The sequence below is a fragment of the Solea solea genome, chromosome 15 (genome assembly GCF_958295425.1).
Source record: "Solea solea chromosome 15, fSolSol10.1, whole genome shotgun sequence".
In the NCBI taxonomy this organism is placed as follows: Eukaryota; Metazoa; Chordata; class Actinopteri; order Pleuronectiformes; family Soleidae; genus Solea; species Solea solea.
In genome coordinates this window covers 19,581,467-19,602,886 of record NC_081148.1, presented here as the reverse complement: position 1 = coordinate 19,602,886, position 21,420 = coordinate 19,581,467, and the positions used below count along the sequence as shown (strand labels likewise).

The following is a 21,420-nucleotide window of genomic DNA, read 5'->3' as shown; positions in this document are numbered from 1 at the left end:
AAAAACAGCAAAGATTATCTTTCAGACAGTGATCTTTGTTTAATGCAATGTCCTGTGAGTGCAGCAAAAAGCATATAAATAACAAACCGATATTTCCAGATGCTAAACTATTACAGGTTGATGAACAACATGTATTTAATTTATACAGTAGTTGATGCCTTCACAACATCATTACGTTCCGTTTCAACAACTTATCAAATCTTCATTGTGCCTCGAACATATCTGTCAAAAACACTTCAATATCTGGGAACATTATAGTATTTCAAAAATATATAACATTTATAAGAAATAAATACAACAAATAATTTACAGCCATCACAGAGCAGCTGTGTTCAGTTGATGAAATGACCGTATACAGGTGTACATCATCTTTTCTGTCTAATAGGGATGGTTTGCACACAAATTACAGCTTGAACTCTTAACAGTATGTATGTGCATGTAAAATAGCAGGACCAAAATTTCTCTCTTCATTCTAATGTTGGCTGTATGTTAGTTCATTAAAGTGTTGATCAGAGAAGTTGTCATTTTTGAAGTTTACGCTCCAGCTCTGAGAAAACCTTTGCGTTGATTTCATCCACTTCATCTTCCACCTGGTGAAAACAATGATGTTAGACAATATGTTAAATCTCACATAAAAGTCTATAAATACATAATCTACCATTATAAGTAATAAGTAGTAAGCTGAGCAAATCAATCAATCTTTTATTGATCTCTTGTTTTTAAAGCTGTAACATTGCACACACAGAATTAATAGATGTGATAATTCAATAATCCCATAGCTCTTTTCCATGAATATTGCACAATGTCCTGCATAATGAATCTCAATCACACAATGAGACTGAACAGTAAAGTCTGATCTCAGAACTGAAACCAGCAAATCCTTCACAAAAAGATCATCTTGTTATCTTTAATCACCTGTTCCACTGTGTTTACTTCTGGGATATAAAACTGCATCATGTTCTGAATCCCGTTCTTCAGTGTGACTGCAGAGCTAGGACATCCTGTGCAGGAACCAACCAGCTTCAGCTTGACTGTGCCATCCTCAAAGCCTTTAAAGATGACATCGCCTCCGTCCTCCTGCACTGTAGGTCTTATGAGTGACAAGAGACCATGGCACGTTGTGCAGAACCAAACAACAAAAACGGAAGTGATATGACAAAGAAGGATCTGGACTGAAATTATATCTTAAATTATTTTTACAATCAAACAATGTGCTCACATTGACTACAGATATTATGGATTTGTACCTGATTCTGGTGTCCAAAAGCTCCTTTATTATAGACACAATATCATCATCATCCTCACAGTGACCTACAATAAAGAAAATGTATAACATTATTTATACAACATTTACAGTGAGGCCGCTGTATAATGTCAGGAGGAACAAAGAAACTCACTGCTCTCATAGTGAACTGCCCCTGTTGTTATTGGTTCACCGCTCTCAAAGAACTTAGCAATGGCATCCAAAGCATTGCGCTTGATGTCTGTCCATTCCACATCTTCATCCATCTGACAGAACACCAGAGATCACATGGCAGTACAATCACAGAAACAAGCTGTTAAAGTACATTTAATACTTACTTTAGTGACTGTGATAAAGTCCGGGCCAAAGAACACACTTTTTACACCTTCAATTTCAAACAAGACCCTGAAACAAACAAAACAAGGCAATCAGATATGGCAGACTTCACCCCATTCACGCAACAAGCCTCTGTTGGTCATATTGGCAAGTGCAAGTGCACATAGAGCCACTAAAAACAATACTCCCACTCCATGAGGTGAAGTAATTATCAAGTTAATTTTGAATAAAAACATGCCAAGTATAAAGCTAGCATTCATTTTAGTTGAAAAAGTACATCAGTACACAACCTGGCTAAAGATGAACATTCAGCTGAGCTTGGAGAGGGAAAGTCAAGTGTCCCACTTCCTAGGACAGGTTTACCAGGAAGAAACTTCAAGCTTCTGGGGTTTGGGGTGTCCTGAGTCTGGATGGACAGTTGTCTAACTGAAAAATAACACAAAAAGTTCATACTAGCAGACATGTGTTGCTCATCATTTACTTCTCCACCATTTTATGGATGGTAAATAACAAAACAAGGACAGCTGCAATTAATCGTTATTTCCATATCTGATTAATCTGTTGTTTATTATACAACTAAACAAAATGATATGATAATATGTCTGGTTTTATCCAAAAACTAAAATGATTTTGTTTCAATGATTTTCCCATTGTATGGACAAAGACTCACAGTCTTTGTCCATTCAATATGGACACAGTTAAGAAGCTGAAAATAATAATTAGTTTCAGCCTTAAAGTGGACCCTAAAATGACACTGAAGCACCCTGGGGATTCAGACATGTTCTCTCACTTGGCAAGAGTGTGGTCCTTGTCCCGGTCTGAGGTGGAACTTTTCTGGAGCTCTGGCTTGAGCTTTTTGAGTGATAAACTCTCCTGGTCACGTCTGGAAACCTTTCAACACAGAGCATATTACACAATAAGTTTCAACGAATTTAGGAGAATACATGTTAACCAGTGCAAGGCTTTATTTTTTAAAGCAGAGTTCATTAGATATATTTCCTTTGACACCGTAGGTCTTTTGGGCCAGGTAAACAAGTTCTTCTTTTGTTTTATACCTTCGTGGTAATGAGTGTTCTGCAGTATTAGTTGAAATTTTACTTTATGAAACATCTTTTTTTTGTCTTTATGAAACATCTAACACAATTAAATGTTGAGACTGGTTAAGAACATTGCCTCTGACCCTAACCATGTATACAGACTCCATTACCATCTAGTTGGAGGTACAAGGTTCCACAGTTTAATAAGGTTTGACTAAAAAAAACTGCATTAAACACCATCTTCTCCTCTTTTTATACTGTGTGTATTTATGTCTGTGGTTTTTGGTTACCGTAGTTTTCTTTTCTGTCCCGTATGTTTTCCTGAACAAAGTTGCTACATTTCAGACATGTATTGTCGTGTCGTTATCGTTTTGAACCTTACGGTTTATAGCACAGTTAACAGTTGGCTAACGTTAGCGACCCACATACGTGGGAGCAGACATGATTAATTACATACCATGAACATTGTGTTAATAACTAAACTATAGTAACTTAAACAGTATAGTTATATAACTTTACATTGGCGGTGTGTTGACAGACTATAGTCGAATTCGGTTGGTTAGCTAACTAGCTAGCTATCAGTAAGGACGCCGTTGCAATTGTGCTTCACACTACGGCGATAATTCTCATTATATCAACAAAGAAAAACACACACTGTCCCAGATAAAGATGTTCTAACCTGGTGTAAGCCTTATTTGTTGCTAGTATCAACTGGTTGAACCCCCATCTCAAGTGCGCCGCCATTTTGTTTGTTTTGAAAGTGAGCAGCTCATTTGGTCGGCGTTAGTTCTTCTTCTACTTCTTTTTCAAACAGGTGAGATAAATGACACAGGTGAGCAGTGTCGCCTCCCACTGTAGTGTTGTAAAAGTGTTGCACAATAATCACACCTGGATGGACACTGGACTTTTATCAATCCAATATTCTCAAGTTTCGTGAGTTTCAAGACAATATCCAGAATTATTTTCAGACAGACCCATGTCTTTGATCCCCCTTTGTTCTTGGTCTTCAGTACTGTATGCATCTTTGTTTTATCTATTCATTTTCTTCCACGGTTCTCGAACTGTGGTTCATGTATCACCAGTGGTACGCAAGCTTCCTCTGGTGGTACTTGGAGGAAAATTACAAATACTGTTCTACTGTATAAACCAGGGTACGAGTGCATAGAAAATAAATAAATAAATGAAATGATAATAATTAGAGTCACCTTATCTCTCATTCCATCTTCAGGACTGTTATTCTTCCTTCCTGATACTTCCTCTGCAAGTTGCACGGCAAACATAGCCTCCATTAAAAAAGGGGCTATCCGTCTCCGTCTTTTGAGTGTAATTGGCCTCAAATCTAATTTCACTTTACCTGTGTCTGAAGTATATGTGAGGAAGAGGAGGATGACTTTGCTCGACCTATTTACACCACTGTATTTTAACGTTGATGATGATGGTGTTACTTCGAGGGGTCTTTCTTCTTTTCCTCAGGTGGTATTTGATATAAAAAGTTTGAGAACCACTCATTTATTTATTCATTTATTTAATTATTCCTTTTAGCCTTCATTACACTTGGAAACCACCATAACAACAAATAAGCTCAAGGTAGCAATGGCTTGACATTCAGTTCTTTTAATAACATAGTAATATTTTGGTGAAATAAAAGACACATGCACATTCTCTGTTGGACTACAGATTCATTTTTTTCAGTGAGGAGCGTGAGTGTGGTGTGTGACCTAATGAACCAGTGCCTGATCTCTCTTCTACTTCGTCTGGTACACATGTCCTCCTCGCTCATCTGATATAAGTGCAGATATTAAATCAATGCAAATAAGGACTTTGTTTGGTCAGTTCTGTTTACTGTACTCCGACCAATCAGTTTAAAAAAGTGTACATGACCCAAGTATTTTTATCTTTCTAGAAGGTAACAATGACAAGTGAGACTTAATTTGTGAGTATTAATTTGCCAACAGTCAAGAACACACTCCCTAAATCTGCCTTTTCATTTACTTAATTTGCATCTTATTACAAGTTACTTAATGAAGTAGTATAGGTCATTGACACAATGTGGATATGTTTAATCTAATTTAATACAATACAATCTAATTTATGAGGTAGCATAATCAAAAAATGCAAGTAACTCCAAATCTGCTGGTCTAACAGGTAGCTCTGGAGTCTTATGACCCGTAAGAGGAATCTGAAGCATTTGTCATTGTAACATGGGTGGTGAGTCACTTTGGAGTAAAACAAACAAAATCCCATCAGTCCACAGAAGGCCAACCCCATGTTTCTGCTGACAGAAGAAGGTGGTGCCTCAAAGGAGTGGCACAGAAAGGGCGACTGCTCCATAAAGCAACTGTACATCTGAGTGACGTAAGTCTGAAGTCTGACTAACGCACAAGTCTCCCAAACCTGAACCACAAGCTCATTGTAAGTTTTGAGCTGAAAGAGCTCTTGCTCTGTAGTTATGAGGCTGATTACACAAGGACTTTACACACAAACACGGACGTTTGCCTGCTGAGTGTTTGGAGAAAAAAAGCCACCAGGACAAGTGGGAAAAGTTTTTATTATTTTTCTTCCTCACCATCAAGACGTGATGCTCTGGATCATTTTCCCCATCGTCCTCTCCCTGGTGTCATTTATTGGCACATGGACCGTGTAAGTAACCAGAATCTCACAGAATCTCTTTCTCATTTTTACCTATGAACATGTTCAACAAGCTGGTTCAAGGATGTCATACTGATGAAATATCTTGGCAGGATGTGTGTGTTCATACATTTTAATTATTATTATTTAAACTTAAAAGCTCGCCGACTGCCAACATTTAAAGTCGGAGGTGAATTTTGGTCTGCCTCAGGGTGTGCACAACAGACAGTTGAGAAATGACGAAGCATTATATAAAAATAGGATTACTCAACTGAGATGTGCTAATCTCTAAATCAGAGATATCTTTGAATTATTATTAATCTTTGTTAGACATCAGAGATAACGTGCAGTGATTGTTTTTTCTCTCCTGTTTCTGCTTTGTCATTTACTTCCTTTTAGTTTTTCACAGCACATGTTATGTGTGACGTACACCCATCAGCCAGGACATTCTAATTATAGTCACCTGATTTTTATTGTTCATTGATGTGCATGCTTTTCTACACTTTATACACTGAATATGAATTCATATGGACGTTATTGCACATTCAGGTGAGTCGTACAGTGGTAAATGTACACCGAAAAATCAGGTGCTGGTCGAAAATTGACAGTAAAGTCACTCTTCTTCAATTGTTTGTTGCTGCCGTAAGTTTTGTAGAATCAGAAACTTATTTATTCTACATCTCACAGATTCTCACACAGCAAGGTTGTGATAGATTTTGGATTTTTCATTAGTTTTAGTTTATATTTTGTTTTGGACTTTTTGTTTTTTAAATTATGTTTTAGTTTAAATTTGGTTTTTTTGTTTGCTAGTTTTTATCTTTTTTAGTTTTTGTATCATGGAGTATTTGCCAGGTTGCAAGATGGTCATAATAAGTATTGTGTCATTAAAACCCCAACAAAAGATGCCATTTTTACCCTTAGTGCTCACACAGGTGCTAATAATATACAACTTCTTATATTATAAAAAATAAACCCAAAAGGTTTATGTATGAAATACATTTACAAAGACAATAACTAAGCACTTTTTCGGTACAATATCAGTTAGTTTTAGTTAGTTTTATAAACATACAATTCTGTTTCAGTTAGTTAGCTGGGTTTTTTCTTTTAACTGTAAGGTTTTTATTTTTATTTCAGTTAACAACAATGTTTTTAGTTATTTCCTTAACCAGAACGACCTTGTCACACACTGGTGGATTCAGTAGAAATGAGCTGATAATGATTTACCTTCATTCTGAGAAGTTTCACAACATTAAATGTTGGACAGTCAGTCAAAATGGTTTAATTCCATTTCTTTTCATTTGTTTTTACACATCCAGATACGGACTAGCTTTGGCCAACTATCACGTGTGCTCCCTCAACGACTGGTAAGTCGTTTATCAATATCTGTCATCAGTTCTTTTTCTTCTTTAACAGCAGCTTATGTCCATGATGATGCAATGCCCAGAGTGTCATATTCTTTCTTTCTTTCTTTCTTTCTTTCTTTCTTTCTTTCTTTCTTTCTTTCTTTCTTCTCATCGCTTGTCCTTTCCTTATCCTCTTGCTCTTCTTGTTCTTCTTGTTCTTTTTATCTGGGGTTTAACTGCAGCTTAACATCCATGATGTTGCATTAGTGCCATCTTCTTAAGTTAGAAAAGTCCCACTCAGTTGGATGTGACAGATTTTTAAAACTTCATTAACTTGCTCTCAGGGGGAGTGACATATACTGCGGCGAGAATAGGTCCACTAACTGTTGCCGTGTTCCTACTATCAGGTAAAAAAAAATTAGAGTTGACTTGATTTAATCTTTAAATATGGAACCAAATACTTAATTATCTGAACGACCTACGATTGCAGCTCCAGTGGAATCAGTGCACCAGAGAATTCACTCTTCACGGCGACAATCAACGCTGGATCCTTTCTCTGTGAGTTTACCTGCCCAGTGTAACATTGACTCATTCTATTCTATATGTGTGATGGATGTGTATGTACTAAAGCACACCTTTGACTGTGCTGTCTGTCCTCTTCAGTCCTGCTGTTTTGCTTACTCCATCATGCACATGTGATGGAGAGACACGCGTGTCATTCCATGCAGAGTAAGTTTGCCCTGGTCTTTGGTGTGGTGGCAGCCATGGGGGCATTCGCAGCCGGAAACTGCAACGTGAGTACTGCACTTGTCAGAGGTACATAGTGTACTGTGCAATGTTTACTTCTTCTTTATCATAGGGATGATAAAACAATAACATCTTCACTTTGCACCGGGACTGAGACACTTTGTTTCAAACACGAGTAACAGAGTTTGCAGAGATTATACAGTCGATCTCTTACGTGTTTTTTTTTTAGTAAGAAATGTAAACGGTGCAGTTTAAAGCTCCAGTGTGTAACTTCTGTTGATGTTCTTGTGTTGTAAGTAACAAAGTATAAATACTTTTTTGTAACTGCACTTAAGTACAAAATTCACGTGTCTGTGCTTTACTAGTAACTGTTACTTTTACTCCACTACGTTTCCTCTAACTATCTTTGCTACTCAACGGTCTGTATTTGTATCGAGCTTTTCTAGTCTCGATGAGCTGCTTTACACCATAGTTTTGCCATTCACACGCATGCAACAGTTGTCTTAAGACAACTCACCCTACCACTGAGCTACCATTGCACAATCCACACTTTTTTTAATACTTTTACTTCGAAAACTTAAGTACATTTTATATCAGAAAGGTACAGTAAATGTCATAAACTTTAACTTTCGACTTTTACTTATTATAAAAAAAAAGAAGTCATTTTCTGGTAAGATACTTGTACTTCTACTCAAGTATCCCTTTAAGGTCCTTTTATACAAGACTGTTAGCACTGGTAGTGGTTAGTACTGTTGCCTCACTGCGAGAAGGTGCTGGGTTCGATTCCCTTTCTGTGTGGAGATTGCATGTCTGTGTGAATTTCTTCCCACCCTCAAAACACTCAGTTGCAATGATCATACTTTTGACACGAAATTGTCATAATATATGTTACATATTATTGTAGTTTCTTTAAGATCATTTCAACGTCTGGTTCCTCTGCCTCACTCCTCCACAGCCAGGTTACCTGCCACTCCTCCACTACTTCGGAGCCGCCGTCAGCTTCATGTGCATCTGCTTCTACACCGTGCTGCTCACCTCGCTGACCTCCAAGTGCGCACTGTCAGGATATGAAAAGTTCCTCTACCCGCTACGCATCGCCTCCACTGTGATCCAAACCATTCTCACTGTCGGCTGTATCCTTTTTCACAAACGTTGAATGGAAATGAACCTTTGGCTGAATGATTGTAAACTGAACAAGTTTATTTTGGTGTGGCTTTATTCAGCTGAGGTCAAAGGGTCACTTTAGCAGTGACGGCTGTGTAATACTCTTTTATGAATCCGGTCGGCTGCTCTGTTTACAAAGTAGGACTGGTCGCTGTGTATAGTTCACGTAACTGATGCAGATTTGTTTTAATGGTATTTTAACCACATCAATCTTTAACCACGGTTTACCTTCAATACTCTTTAAATATGACACTGTTTCACTGCACAGTGGCTTTACTGGAGAGGTGTAGGGTGTGAGACTCTATGGCACAACATGTTGATGCACGCATGGTTTATGCTTGGAGTGGAAGGAAAATGTCTGGTGAATGTTGAAATTCCCTGTAAAATCATTCAAAAATATCTAATTTCTGTGTGAAATTAACATAACAAAGGTATTTCAGACACATTTCAGTCTATTTGTTTTATTATATATATATTATATTATATTATATTATATTATATTATATTATATTATTATATTATATTATATATATATATATATATATATATATATATATATATATATATATATATATATATATATATATATATAAAATGATATCACACTATTCCATCATGATTTCGCGACGACAATATTTGTGAGGCTATTTTACATAAATTCACAATAAAGGAAGTGTTCCTCTAGTTTTTGTCTCAGTGTCTCTGGTGGAACCACAGGCTGGGAACACCATGAAGTTGGTCATAGGCTGGCTGCAGTTGATCTTGTGTATTTATGCCTTAACGTGAAAACCTTCAGATGCCATTTTCTTTGCCCAGCAGCTGGACTATTACAAACACATGTCTGCTGTGTTTGAGTGGATGCTCAGCGTCAACCTGGAGTTGTTTGAGCTCAGCTACGTCATGGAGTTTTACTTCTTCTCCTCCTTCGTGATTTCAAATCTGCTGAGCGCACGCGAGGAAGAGAAGCTGATCATGCTGTCGCTGTCCTGATGTGAGACTGACACAGTCCAGCCGGAGCTCACAGGACGGACTCAGTGAGACAGACATCTGCAAAGACAGAGGCTGGACCGTGGCTCTGCTTACACAGACTATTAAGCACTTTGTTGTATGATCTCGATTAGTGGACATTTCTCTTCTGTATATGTTTCCATATTTATTGAAAACAGGATGTTGTCATTTTGCCACAGATAAATTAACCTAAGATTGAAAAGTGCTGTTCATTGAGTTGAGTGATTCAGAATTCGAGTCCATTCATTTGACATGGCCTGAGACAAAGCCTCATCCCTAACCTTTACTCTACCATAACCGGTTAAAGCTTAAACCTTAACCTTGACCAGGGGGTCTCAATCTCAAGTGACCTCAGGGGCCACTGAGCATCTGGTCAGCACAGTAGGGGGCCAGACTGAATTTCAGGAGTGTCTGTGTTATATGGAACGATGTATAGTTCACGATAACAATGTATTTATAATGCAAAAGTAAGCTGTAACTAAAAAAACCTTTAAGTGGCGATTAAGTCCAAGACCTCTGCCTTAACTTAACCACAACTCTTATAAGGTAGAATTGTGATTCTGCCTCATTCGGACCAGTTTATGGTCTCCTTGAGAAATACTGGTCCTCATACGGTCAGTGTTCATGCCAGTAAAGGTCCTTTACGTGCACACACATAAACACACCAGAAAAATTAGATTACGTCCTGCTCTCAGATCCTTACACTTGCTTCCTCTTTCGTCAAAGAAAGCACTTAACGTTTTACGCACATTTCTGAGCTGCAGTTAAGTTATGAAACATCCAGACCGCTCGGGTCGTCTGTATGACAGTCTGAACTAAACATGGAGAGGCAGCATTCAGTTTCTAGGCTCCTCACATTATGGAACAATCCAACAATAAGAAGTGGTCTAAATCACTGCTGAAGACTTTTCTTTTTTTTGGAAAAGCCTTCAGATCATCTTTAAACACACTGCACTGTTAGTCTTTTTTGTATCATCTCATGTTGCTTCACTCAGTAGTTAATGTTAAAACACTTTGAGGAACCTTCCTGCCAAAATGTGCCGTACAAATACCTTTGCCCGGCTTTAGTGAAGTTAAAGGTGAAGGGCGGAGGACGTTACAAGAAAAACATAAAATTCCTGTAAGAGCACAGAATCCTGTTTGACTGGATGTTTTACTGAGTGACAAATTCTGTTTTGACACTTTATTCACTGTGCCTACGGAAAACAAGGAGGGGAAAATCTCCCGACAGGTTGAGATGTAGCACAATCAATAGTGGGTGTTGGTCGTTATTTTTCCATTACCACATGTATTAGGTGTGGTCTATTTATGTGCACTTTGTTCTGTGTGTGTATGCAATAATTAATTGGTGTGGTCTTTCGGTGTAATCCACTTACTGTTAACCACGTAAAGCAGCTACTGAAATAAATGGTTTTGATACAACAGCAGGTTTTGTTTCTGTCATTTGAGATCCAGTATTTATGTTATTGTGTCTTTGTTTTTCAGAACTAAACCTAAAAATCCAATGAGAGCCTAAAGACGATACAGCTGTCAGTGAAAATAAGAAACTGTTTGCCAACAGTCACCTCATCGCATTTCATAAATTCAAGTGTTGACAGCTCGTTTCCAATGCCCTCATGTGGCAGAAATGAGCTACTGCATGTCAAAGTCCTACACTCACGGGCCACTTTATTAGGTACACAGGTAGACCTGATAAATTGGCAGGAGTGGCTCCCAGTGTGGTCTTCTGCTGCTGTAGCTCATCTACTTCAAGGTTTGACGTGTGTGTTCAGAGAGGGTTCTCTTCATAACCACTATCCTTTTAATCTCTGGCATCATGGAGACATATTTGCAGCAGGAACTCATGGGACATTTTCTCATTTTTCAGACTTTCTTCCAGTAAACACTAGAGATTGGTTGTGTCAAAATCCCTGAAGATCAACTCTCAGAGCAGCCAGTCTGTTCCATGTGTATTGGTTATGCTTCAGTTCAATTTTGATTGTGTTTTGGATATAAAACAAGATGGAGCTCAACCACATCAATGTATTAACTTCTTTTTAGCTCTCATTTTAAGTTTCTAGCTTTGAATGTTGTATTTTGCTGCTCTTTTAACGTGTCCTGAAAGGTGACCTTGAGTGTTATTGCGACTACTAAACTCTAAAGTAAAAAGAGAACATAAAGATATTTAGTGTTTCCAACTTTCCTATAATTGCTTGGATTTAAAAACTATTGTTCAACTCCACTCAGTCATGTAAAAAAAAAAAAACTACTTTCTTCTCCATCCTGATGCTTGGTTTGAACTTAATCCAGTTTTCTTGACCATGTCTACACATTAAATATTTGTGTTCACGATTGGTAAATGGTGTGTATTTTCTAGTCTTGATGACCACTGAAAGCTGCTTTACACTACAGTTTTGCCATTGACTCACACTTTCAGACGGCACATGCAGCACATTTTTCTATCAACGTGGGGTTGAGTGTCTTGCCCAAGGACACATCGACTCGCTCTACCACTGAGCTACCGTCGCCCGGCCGAACTACTGTAGCTTGGTTGAACATTCGCAGGGAACCTAAAGACAAAATGAGGCAACGTGGTTCTGGTTTTAATGCAAAGCACTTAACCTTTACTTGAAAGAAGGTAATATACATCCTGGAATTACAGATAATAAAGATACATTATGAGCAGTCATTTCACAATGAATATCATCTTTCCTTCGCATCAACCAAGAGAGAAGTGCGACATTATCTACAGTTTTTTGTTAGGAAGAAAACAGTGAAAAGCACACCTATGTATGTCAGCATCTTTACTGTATGGTACACTGTAAAAAATGTCATCTATATGCAGTAGTCCACATGATCAACCTCAATAACAAAAAAGGAAAAGAAAGAGAGAAGAAAAAAGGAAAAATAACAATTTGAAAAAAAACACCAGATTTCATGGTTGTGTTAACTATCAACTGCAATGCATACATTATAAATAAATGTAAGGGGAAGGAAAAAATAAAGTTCAAATAGTACTACAAGCAATATTCCACAGTTCCAGCATGGCTGAAACAAAAAAAGTGACCTTTATCCAAACCTTACACTTTGGATTTGTGACCACAGCTTTTTAACAAATCTTTAAAGATACTGTAGATTTTTCAAACCGGTGTGTCTGAAAGTCCAGCTCATGCTTAACACTTCTGGAAAAAATCTAGTTAAAATTGCTCTTAAAATTTGCCCTTTGACAGGATAAGTTGTCTATCATCTTCTTCTGTGAGGTGAGGAACGCGTTTTTTTTGTATGGAGTGAGAACAAAAAAGCTTGTTCTCACCTATGCGAGGAAAGGTTACTGGTATGATTACTTTTCAATTCTAAAAGGGAAGTGACTTGTGTTCTCTAGCTGATGCTTGTGTATAACATATTCATCCGAATCCTCTTATTTTGAAAACCTCTCCACTGTTATATCTCATGTTGTGTGTGTGTGTGTGTGTGTGTGTGTGTGTGTGTGGGGGGGAAGCTCCAACTGTACACACTAAGAACAACTGTCTTTTCGGTAAAAGGAAAGGACACTACAGTAGTTGACAACTCAAAAAGTTATTAATGTGATGATGCGGATTGGTAATTGTTTAAATCTACAGCAAGTTGAAAGAGGGTTGTTGTTTGTTTTTGTTTTTTGGAGAGGGTTTCAAACAGAGTACATGTTCTTGGTGGTGGATCCGCTCTTGCTGGACGTGTCATCATGCGACTGGTAGCCAATGACGGCTTTGATGGGGATGCTCAGGCGCTCTTTATAAAGTTGCCTGTGGAGACACAAAACGTAAGGTCAACTCAGTGATGGGGGATGAACGTTAATGTAGAGTCTCCCTCTAGTGGACATCTTTGCTTTATGTTGATATTAACAGAAGCTGTTGGGCGCGGTACGGTTTGTATTTCTTTGCATTTCCATTAGGAACAGTACCAAAATAACTCTTGGGGTACCAGAGTAATGGTACGTATGGGTGGAGCTAGACCCACGCCAGTCAGCTGATTGGGTGACGGAGCATCACTCCCTTATGACTCCTGCAGCATATACTCATACAAAGCTGGACGTCTTAGTGAGACAAAGGGCCACAAACCGAGCAGAAAAATAACCGAGCTGCTCCATTCTTATCTGTTGTGTCACGTTCAAGGTTGACGTTGTCGCACAGGTACAATGTCACTCTACATCGGCTACAGCCCACATCCCACCTACCAAGTAAAGGTATTGTTCTTAGTCGAAACGCTTTACCTTTCCCAAACCGTACCGTATTGTATCATGATGGAAACAAGACAAGACTGTGACATTACTACTTACTAGGGCTGAACAATTAATCACATTTTTATTGAAATCGGCCTATTGCAATTTTCAAATTGCAGGAGGTGCAATATTTTTTTAAGCCAAATATTATTTGATTTTTTAATTGTTTCTCACAGATCTGCACAAATATCACACAGTAATCATTTATAAATTTGTTTTTCGAATGAAAATGAGAATAATAATGTGAAAATGACCATTCCCTCTGATATCACAAATCACATCGCAATCGCAGTTCCCGACAAAATAATCGCAATACAATATCTATTCAAAAATCATTCAGCCCGACGACTTACCCTATCGTTATGATGGCATCCCTGTTTTGGCAGTTGCTCGTCCAGATGGCTATTTTGTCACCTTTAGGTCTGACGTTGACAACAGCGCCGCACACATCTTCACTCGCCTCATCGAACGACTCACCAACTAAACACAAGAGCTGGAAAACACACTCTATATATTAATTATACTTTCCTTTTTTGAATTACGCTCTCAATCTTTGAGTTTTATGTGAAAAAAAGAACAACAGCGTTGATTTATGAAGCTCAACAAAACACTGTATTTTGTACCGTTTCCATCCAGTAGCGGTCGAGGTCGTTGTGTCTCTGTTGTTTATTGAGAGTCATCAACCATCGACCTCCCAGCTTGTTCCTGTCATCCTCCCACATCGGCTTAATCCCGTCCTAGCAAGTTTAATTGAACACGGTTAAACTACACAACATAAAAACTAACTGGTGAAATTGTTTCTTTATTCTGATGCATCTCTATGAACTTTCAGTGAGATGTTTGAGAGATTTTTTTTGCTGCCACAAAATGTGTCAGATTTTACATGAATACATTTTTTGTTTACGAATCCTTACCTTAAATAAGCAATAATCGCAGCCAAAGCCAAGTTTGCTTGGTTGCTGTATGTGGTTGTATAATCTGTAAAAAACAAACAAAAAAAAAAAAAATTTCAGCTTGATCCGACATAGCTGAAATGAAAGGTACACTGGAGAGAATAATTTAACACTATTAATGCAGTGCAAGTGTTTAAATCTGAGAAATATGTTCTGTGTATGTTTTATGCAAAAATGTGCCACTACAAGTAAAACCTGTAGTAAGTGACTGTAACACAATAACCACATTATATACTGCAGAACAACATACAATGAATGAGGTAGATGAAAATTCACACCTGTGTAAATCTGATAAAGCTTTAAAAATGTATACAGTTGTATTGTTAGATAGAATATCATGTTCAAGGCTGAAAACAATTCCTCTTTGTGATCATGTGCATTAATGAGATAATTTACACACACACTGTAATTACACTGCAGAATAATTAAGAGAAAACTTACGCCCAAAAGTCTTCCACTGTGTCAAATTTGGAAATGAGACGCAAGTTCTCTGTCCAGCTTTTGCTCTTGTCATTTTTGAAATACCACAGGGCCCATCTGAGATAGACGGAGAGGGGGACAGACGGGAATCAGAAACACTCAGAAGCATCATAGCACTGCCAAAAAACCTTAAAAACACAATTAAAGGAATTTCTTTTCTAGACTAAAAAAACCAAACAAACAAAAATGCATTTGCTGGGAAAGATATGTATTAAAAAATGAAACATAAGCCAGAGCTTTAATAACTTTGAAGGTTTAAGTCGTTGACATTGCATCAAAGTTGACACAACGTTGAAACAAATGACATATGTAAGTAACAGTTTTTAATGGAAACTTCAACACAAACTACATGTTTGCTAAACACAAAATCCAAGTCATAGCACCGCTTTGAGTAACATCAGAAGATGTGGGAGGAATCCAGTGGTGGCGATGTAGATGTTTGCTGTAACAATTCATTCATAGTACATAATTGAAAAATCCAATTTCTTGGATATTGAAATTGGGTGCAAATTAGTTTAGCTGCAACCTTTATTTTATTATTAAAATAAACGTAGTAACAGTAAAACAAACTGATTTTTCAGCTTCTTAAATGTGAATATTTCCAGTTATTTATTGCAAGTTTGATCCAACTCTGTAATAGAATGTGATAAACAAACACAGCCACATTCTTCACTTGACCAAGTGGGAAAAAAAGGGTGAAACAGCCCTTTAAGTTTGGAACGCAACCCTACACAGCTACACACCCAAAATAACAACAAAATACAGCAGCTGGTCACAAACAGTACAGTACAAAATAACAGAGAGCCGACCGTCAGAAGCATGACAAATGCAGCCTTTGTTTATGATGGTGCTGTTATTCTTTCATCTATACCCAGGAAGGGGCTAGAAGGGGGAGGGATGAGGGTAATGAGAGGACATCACATGAACCTTGTGGCCCCTCCACCCTCACAGCATCAACCTGGCCCATGTGCCACACAAGCAGATATTAATAAACTGAACAAAGCCAAATCATGAGACAAGAATGCAGTTGTGTCATGTCGCAACTTACTCCACACGTTATTGCACAACGCAGGTGGAGAGATGAGTCGGCACTACTATGGTGAATCCAGCCAAGGACAGTTTGTATACATGTTTTGAAATGTAAACAAACAGGGCAGAGTTTAAATTAAGCCAGTGATTGATCGATGATGAGCCTGTCTCGTCACGTCTCCAAAGTCTGCCAGACTAACATGTCATAGAGCATCTTAAATTGTTTAAAATCCTCAATGAGCAAACACTCCCCCCCCCCCCCCCCCCCCCCCCCCCCCCAAGGCGTCGGCGTGGGAACAGGATTACCAAACACATGTAGCTACTATTTTAACTGTGGACTGTAGGTGGTATTTTGAAATAAAGGGAACACACGTGAGGAGACAGGATCAACAGTGACTGAGAGACGCAGTCTTTGTTTTAACTTCAGACTAAAACATCATACTGATTAATCGGCCCACCCGATGAATCTGTCTACCTTTAGTGTTGTTATGAAGTACATGTACTAGATTCAGACATAATCTAACTACCTTGAGGAAACCCTATTGCTTCACTAATAATGGCGCCAGAAACAAAACGAAAATACATTTTTTGGTTTGGTGATGTGGTCTGTTGTGAAAATGAACCAAATAGGCTAAATGTTTACAAAACAGCCAGTGAGACAGTTAGAGGTGGATGTGTTTGTGCATGAACACAGTAACGACAGAATTGAGTGCAGCAACTTATTTACATATTTTTGGCAAATTTGACAACCACGCTCATGCCTGAACCTGCTTTATGGCTGCTTGTTTGAGTTCTTTGGCTGAACTTCACCTGTTATGGAGAAACCAAGTCTTGGTAATCTTTACGCCAAACTCACACTACATTTATCTGACTCAGTCACTTATTAAGGAAAAGGCCCATTCATGCTGACTGCTGGAGCAGGGATATGAGACACTAGTTTAAGTTCAAATATACGGTTTTGAATCAAATTTATAATAATCTCCAATTCAACAGAGCCTCCTGGTGGTCAACCTTGACCTGTGAAGCTGGGCTAAATATGAAGAATGATCTACAAAGTGACCTATTAGGTAATTCCCAGACTGAATGCCCCTGAAGCCTATTTTAGGTTTCTGATTTAAGCTAAAATAAAGAAAGATCCTTAAAACCGATGACTACAACATTCAAGTGGCGCAAAATTAGAAAATGACCCCGATTTAATGAGGAAGTGAAGCCTTTCCCTTAAACGGAGATGAAATGTGCTCATCACTGAACTAAGAGGAATACCTTCTATCTCTGTTAATTTACCAATGGTTAAATAAATGTTAACATACACTGTCTATCTATCCATCCAGAATTGACCAAAACTGGATTCCTCAGATACTCCTGTCGGTTGTTGTCTTAAACTCGATGAATATAAGAATAATACAAAGTTGATGGCAACCAACAACATTTCAGTTGTAACATCCTGTCAAACACAGCAGCTGTTTTTCTATTCTCACCTGTTTTGCAAGGGGTGTTTAACATACTGCTCGGGATTCGCAACGACCTGGCTTTCAGTCGGTTGATCTTCAGTTTCAGGTGCTTTCTGTAGAGAGACACATGCACATACACATACACATTTAATACAGCACAATCATGGAGAATAACACAGGCTTTCAGCAGAGGTGGGATGAGCATAAATGTTTTACTTATCTCCTGATATGACACGAGATGAAGAATTTTGGTTACAGCTGTAGAGTGGGAACTAATTATTGTCAAAAATCCTATTAACTCTAATCATTTCTTCCAAGAAAATGTTTAAATATATAGATACAATAAAATAATCAACTACCTCCACCAAGGAGGTTCTGTTGTTGGCCATGTTTGTCTGTGAGCAGCATTGTTCAAAAAGTAAAGGACAGATTAGATTTTTTTGGGGATGTAGGTTATTGTCCAAGGACAAAATTATTAGAATACGGTGATGACACAGATCTGTTATTCTGGATTTTTAAGAAAACAAGCGTTGTGAGATGGGGGAGTGTTCTGACAATGAGAAACTGTGGAAGGAGAAACGGAGGTTTGTGCAGTCATTTCTTAAGTTTTTATTTTGACCATGTTTGTGGTTAAGGCCTGGGCAATACGGCCTAAAAAAAACTTCAGATTTTACATTGGGGGTTTTCCCCTTATTAAAAAACACATTGTACACATTATGAAGAAATTATGCAAAAAAAGTTTGTATATGTAACTATAAAAACATTCAACTTTGGGGTTAAAGTGCAACCAAACACAAAACTGTCTCCAATCACATTAAACTAATTTTACAGAGGGCAGTGGTTTGGCAATGTCTAACACTGAAAAAACACTTCCATGCTACTGAGGAGACTGAGCCCTTTCATTGGAAACAATTATTCACTGCCATTTTGTTTGTCCTTCTGAGGAAATGCAGAGGTTTGTGCCCTCTAAATAATTCCATCCCCCCCTTTCATTTACTATATATAACAACAAAATGCCACAAATGCTCTCGTTTGAGAGGCTGACCCGTGTTTGCATTTGAATGACGTCCACCAAAGAGGTTATGTTTTTGACCATATGTGCCTGCCTGCAAGCAGCCTAACTCAAGCACAGATTTTGATTACATTTTCTAGAGATGTAGGCATGGTGGTAACCCAAATACAGATTATGACTCATCATTTGAGTGTACTAAAATTGGGAAAATGCTCTCCAAGACATATCAAATGTTTATTTTTAAACAATAAGTACACATTACAATGAAACAGCAAATACACATTTTTACTGTGGTTTATACTGTAGACTGTCTGTGACCAGCATGGGACTAAAAAGTTAAGGATGGATTTTGGAGAAATTGTTTGGGGCTGTACGTTATGACCTAAGGAGTGGGTGGTGGAGGTGTGTGCTTTAATCATTTATAACATTTTTCAAGAGAGAGAGACAAAGGCAATTTGAATTTAGTTGATCCAGGAGGTTTCGGCAGTTCTAATAATATATTACTAATATCTTTTTTTTTTATTATTGCAGACCATTTGTGACAGCTCTATTCATAACACACTGCAGCTCAAATTAGGTCTTGTGTTTAGCTTAACGTCATCACTAAAAGTGACCTGTATAACTGTTCCAGTTAGATAAAATTAACTTTTAAAAGGGCCACCATGGTCACATTAGAGTAACTTAGGTCACCTACAGTTAAATATCACGACATTGTCGAAACACATGACCTACATTTTCCACAGGAGTGACCTGCTCTACGACGAGAACAATTCCAACAATTACAGGTAACAGGGAGGAGAACAATAAACACACAGTCTCATTAAAATCTAAGCTACCCTGATATTCATGTAAGTATGTAGTTGTCAAAAAGTGGTATGTGTACCACCAGTGGTATGCAAACTTCCTCTGGTGGTACTTTGAGGAAGATCAGAAATACTGTTCTATAGTATATACACTAGTTACAAGAAATCTTTCCTGCCTCAAGCCATCACAGTATGACTGTGTCAGACTAATATCGTAGATAGTCAAGTTTGTGATATTGATATTGCACACAAAGAAGTGGTACCATCCCACCCCTAAAGAACACTAGTTGTAGGAAGTAGCAGCCTATTTAGCCTACTGTCATTAGTCATATTGGTGGAACTTGGTGCGTTTGCCGATATCTGATAATACATTTTAAAGCCAATATCTGCCGATATCGATAATATTGTGTATCCCTACTATCTATCCATCCATCCATCTATCTATACCAGGATATGTGATAGGAGTGGATTTCATGAATACGTAAAAATTAGACAAATAACATAATTAGAACACATTCAATAATAATAATGGAGTTGCAAGCAAATTATCTTATTGGGACTAAATATGCCTACTGTGAAAAGTCCGTGGCTGACTTTGCTCGGCCTATTTACACCACTGTTTTAACGTTTTGTGATAACGGTGTTACTCGGAGAGCTAAGTATTTTCTCAGGTGGTTCTTATATATAAAAACTTATGTAAGTGAACGTTGGCTAGCGTTAGTTTTAACAGATGTGCTATGCTAGCGACGAGCTAAACACACACGTGTCCAATCTGTCAAAAATGCCACAGGCATCGTCAATGTGTGAGTATTTAAATTTGCTAAAGACTCATTAAAACAACACGAAGACACGGAGTCGTGTAGGTGTGGGGAAAAAGACGCCAGTAAGTGGAGTTTGAATGAACGACGTACAGCCACTGTGTCCCTCCCTGCCAACAAAGTCTCATGCATCACATTGCTGTGCATGCTAACGCTAGCTTTGATCCACGCCAATTCACGCGTCTGTCACCCGAAACTCGAACACTTCGCAATAAAAGGCGGCTGTCGTGTCAAAGAAGTGTGGCGGCGTGATAGTACCGCCAGATCCGCGGACGACGTGGCTGATATTTACGTGCAACTGAGTGGATTCTTTCACCCCCTAGCTTTATCTTACCGGCTCCGATGTCGCCATCTTGACAGAAGAAATGTTCTGCTCGTTCAGCGCTGCGGCGTCACTCCCAGACTACTCACACTCCTACGGAAGCCGCCGCAGTCCACATTTGTTAAGGGCGAACCAAGGAGGGCAACAAACACTGTATGTGCACATTCTGAGCAGTTTATTTCATAGTTTGTGTTTTGCGCTTCTCATCAGTGTCTGCTTAGATTGAAGATCAAAGCAGCATTTATTACATTCATTAAATGTTTTGCTCTTCTTATTAGTGGCTGAAGATCAAAGCAGAGGTGCTTGCACCCCAATGAGAAGGGAACATGTCATACCATTTAGGGAAGGTTGTGGGTTTGATTCCTGGCTCTGTTAGCCCACATGCTGTATGGCAAGTGGTTTTAATATTTCATTGGTTGATAGAATATACAGTATTGATATCTGCACCATCATAGCAGAGCCAGGAATTGAACCCACAGCCTTCCAGTTGAACGACAACATGCCCTACAACTGAGCTACCATGGCTCAATCCTTACTCTTTGCTTTTTTAATACTTCTACTTCTACTTCTACTTCTAAAATGTAAGTCCATTTCATATCAGAAAATTACTTTTCATACTTAAGTACAGTAAATGTCATATACTTTTAAGACTTTTACTTAAGTAATAGTATAAAAAGTGACTTCAACTTCTACCAAAGCCATTTTCTGCTAAGATAATTTCAATCAAGTATCCCTTTTAAGTTGTTGTTTAGGTGATTGGTATTAGGAAACAGGTGAGCTGGGGGAGATGGAAAGAGGAAGAAAGTCCA

General features: G+C 38.2%; 3 protein-coding genes across 3 annotated transcripts; 1 reads left to right on the top strand and 2 right to left on the bottom strand.

Moving 5' to 3' along the window:
• Positions 1-14: 14 nt before the first annotated feature.
• Positions 15-3,443, bottom strand: zgc:110319 (uncharacterized protein LOC796111 homolog). The gene is made up of 8 exons (XM_058651191.1): positions 3,296-3,443; positions 2,370-2,470; positions 1,870-2,005; positions 1,582-1,648; positions 1,398-1,509; positions 1,248-1,311; positions 916-1,090; positions 15-590 (listed from the first exon to the last, which is right to left on the bottom strand). The coding sequence occupies exons 1-8, from the start codon at positions 3,358-3,360 to the stop codon at positions 522-524; spliced, it is 789 nt and encodes a 262-aa protein (XP_058507174.1). The 5' UTR covers positions 3,361-3,443; the 3' UTR covers positions 15-521.
• Positions 3,444-4,955: 1,512 nt separating this feature from the next.
• On the top strand, positions 4,956-10,930 carry si:dkey-228d14.5 (uncharacterized protein LOC796266 homolog). The gene is made up of 7 exons (XM_058650811.1): positions 4,956-5,256; positions 6,561-6,608; positions 6,932-6,994; positions 7,078-7,145; positions 7,251-7,381; positions 8,290-8,467; positions 9,295-10,930. The coding sequence occupies exons 1-7, from the start codon at positions 5,195-5,197 to the stop codon at positions 9,486-9,488; spliced, it is 744 nt and encodes a 247-aa protein (XP_058506794.1). The 5' UTR covers positions 4,956-5,194; the 3' UTR covers positions 9,489-10,930.
• A 1,150-nt stretch (positions 10,931-12,080) lies between these two features.
• eif4e1c (eukaryotic translation initiation factor 4E family member 1c) lies at positions 12,081-20,783 on the bottom strand. Its single transcript, XM_058652438.1, has 7 exons — positions 20,624-20,783; positions 17,684-17,769; positions 15,138-15,233; positions 14,658-14,721; positions 14,367-14,480; positions 14,097-14,236; positions 12,081-13,267 (listed from the first exon to the last, which is right to left on the bottom strand). Exons 1-7 carry the CDS (start codon positions 20,639-20,641, stop codon positions 13,153-13,155), a joined length of 633 nt encoding a protein of 210 aa, XP_058508421.1. The 5' UTR covers positions 20,642-20,783; the 3' UTR covers positions 12,081-13,152.
• Between the last annotated feature and the right edge of the window lie 637 nt (positions 20,784-21,420).

Coding starts and splice junctions, on each gene's coding strand:
- si:dkey-228d14.5 (XM_058650811.1), top strand. CDS start 5,195: ATGCTCTGGATCATTTTCCCCATCGTCCTCTCCCTGGTGTCATTTATT. Junction 7,146..7,250: donor CAACGCTGGATCCTTTCTCT/GTGAGTTTACCT, acceptor TGTCCTCTTCAG/TCCTGCTGTTTTGCTTACTC. Junction 7,382..8,289: donor TCGCAGCCGGAAACTGCAAC/GTGAGTACTGCA, acceptor ACTCCTCCACAG/CCAGGTTACCTGCCACTCCT.
- eif4e1c (XM_058652438.1), bottom strand. Junction 14,722..15,137: donor ACAGTGGAAGACTTTTGGGC/GTAAGTTTTCTC, acceptor TGTTTTTTACAG/ATTATACAACCACATACAGC. Junction 13,268..14,096: donor GATGCCATCATAACGATAGG/GTAAGTCGTCGG, acceptor GTGTCTCCACAG/GCAACTTTATAAAGAGCGCC.
- zgc:110319 (XM_058651191.1), bottom strand. CDS start 3,360: ATGGCGGCGCACTTGAGATGGGGGTTCAACCAGTTGATACTAGCAACA. Junction 1,510..1,581: donor ACTTTATCACAGTCACTAAA/GTAAGTATTAAA, acceptor GTGTTCTGTCAG/ATGGATGAAGATGTGGAATG. Junction 1,091..1,247: donor CTTTTGGACACCAGAATCAG/GTACAAATCCAT, acceptor GTCACTCATAAG/ACCTACAGTGCAGGAGGACG.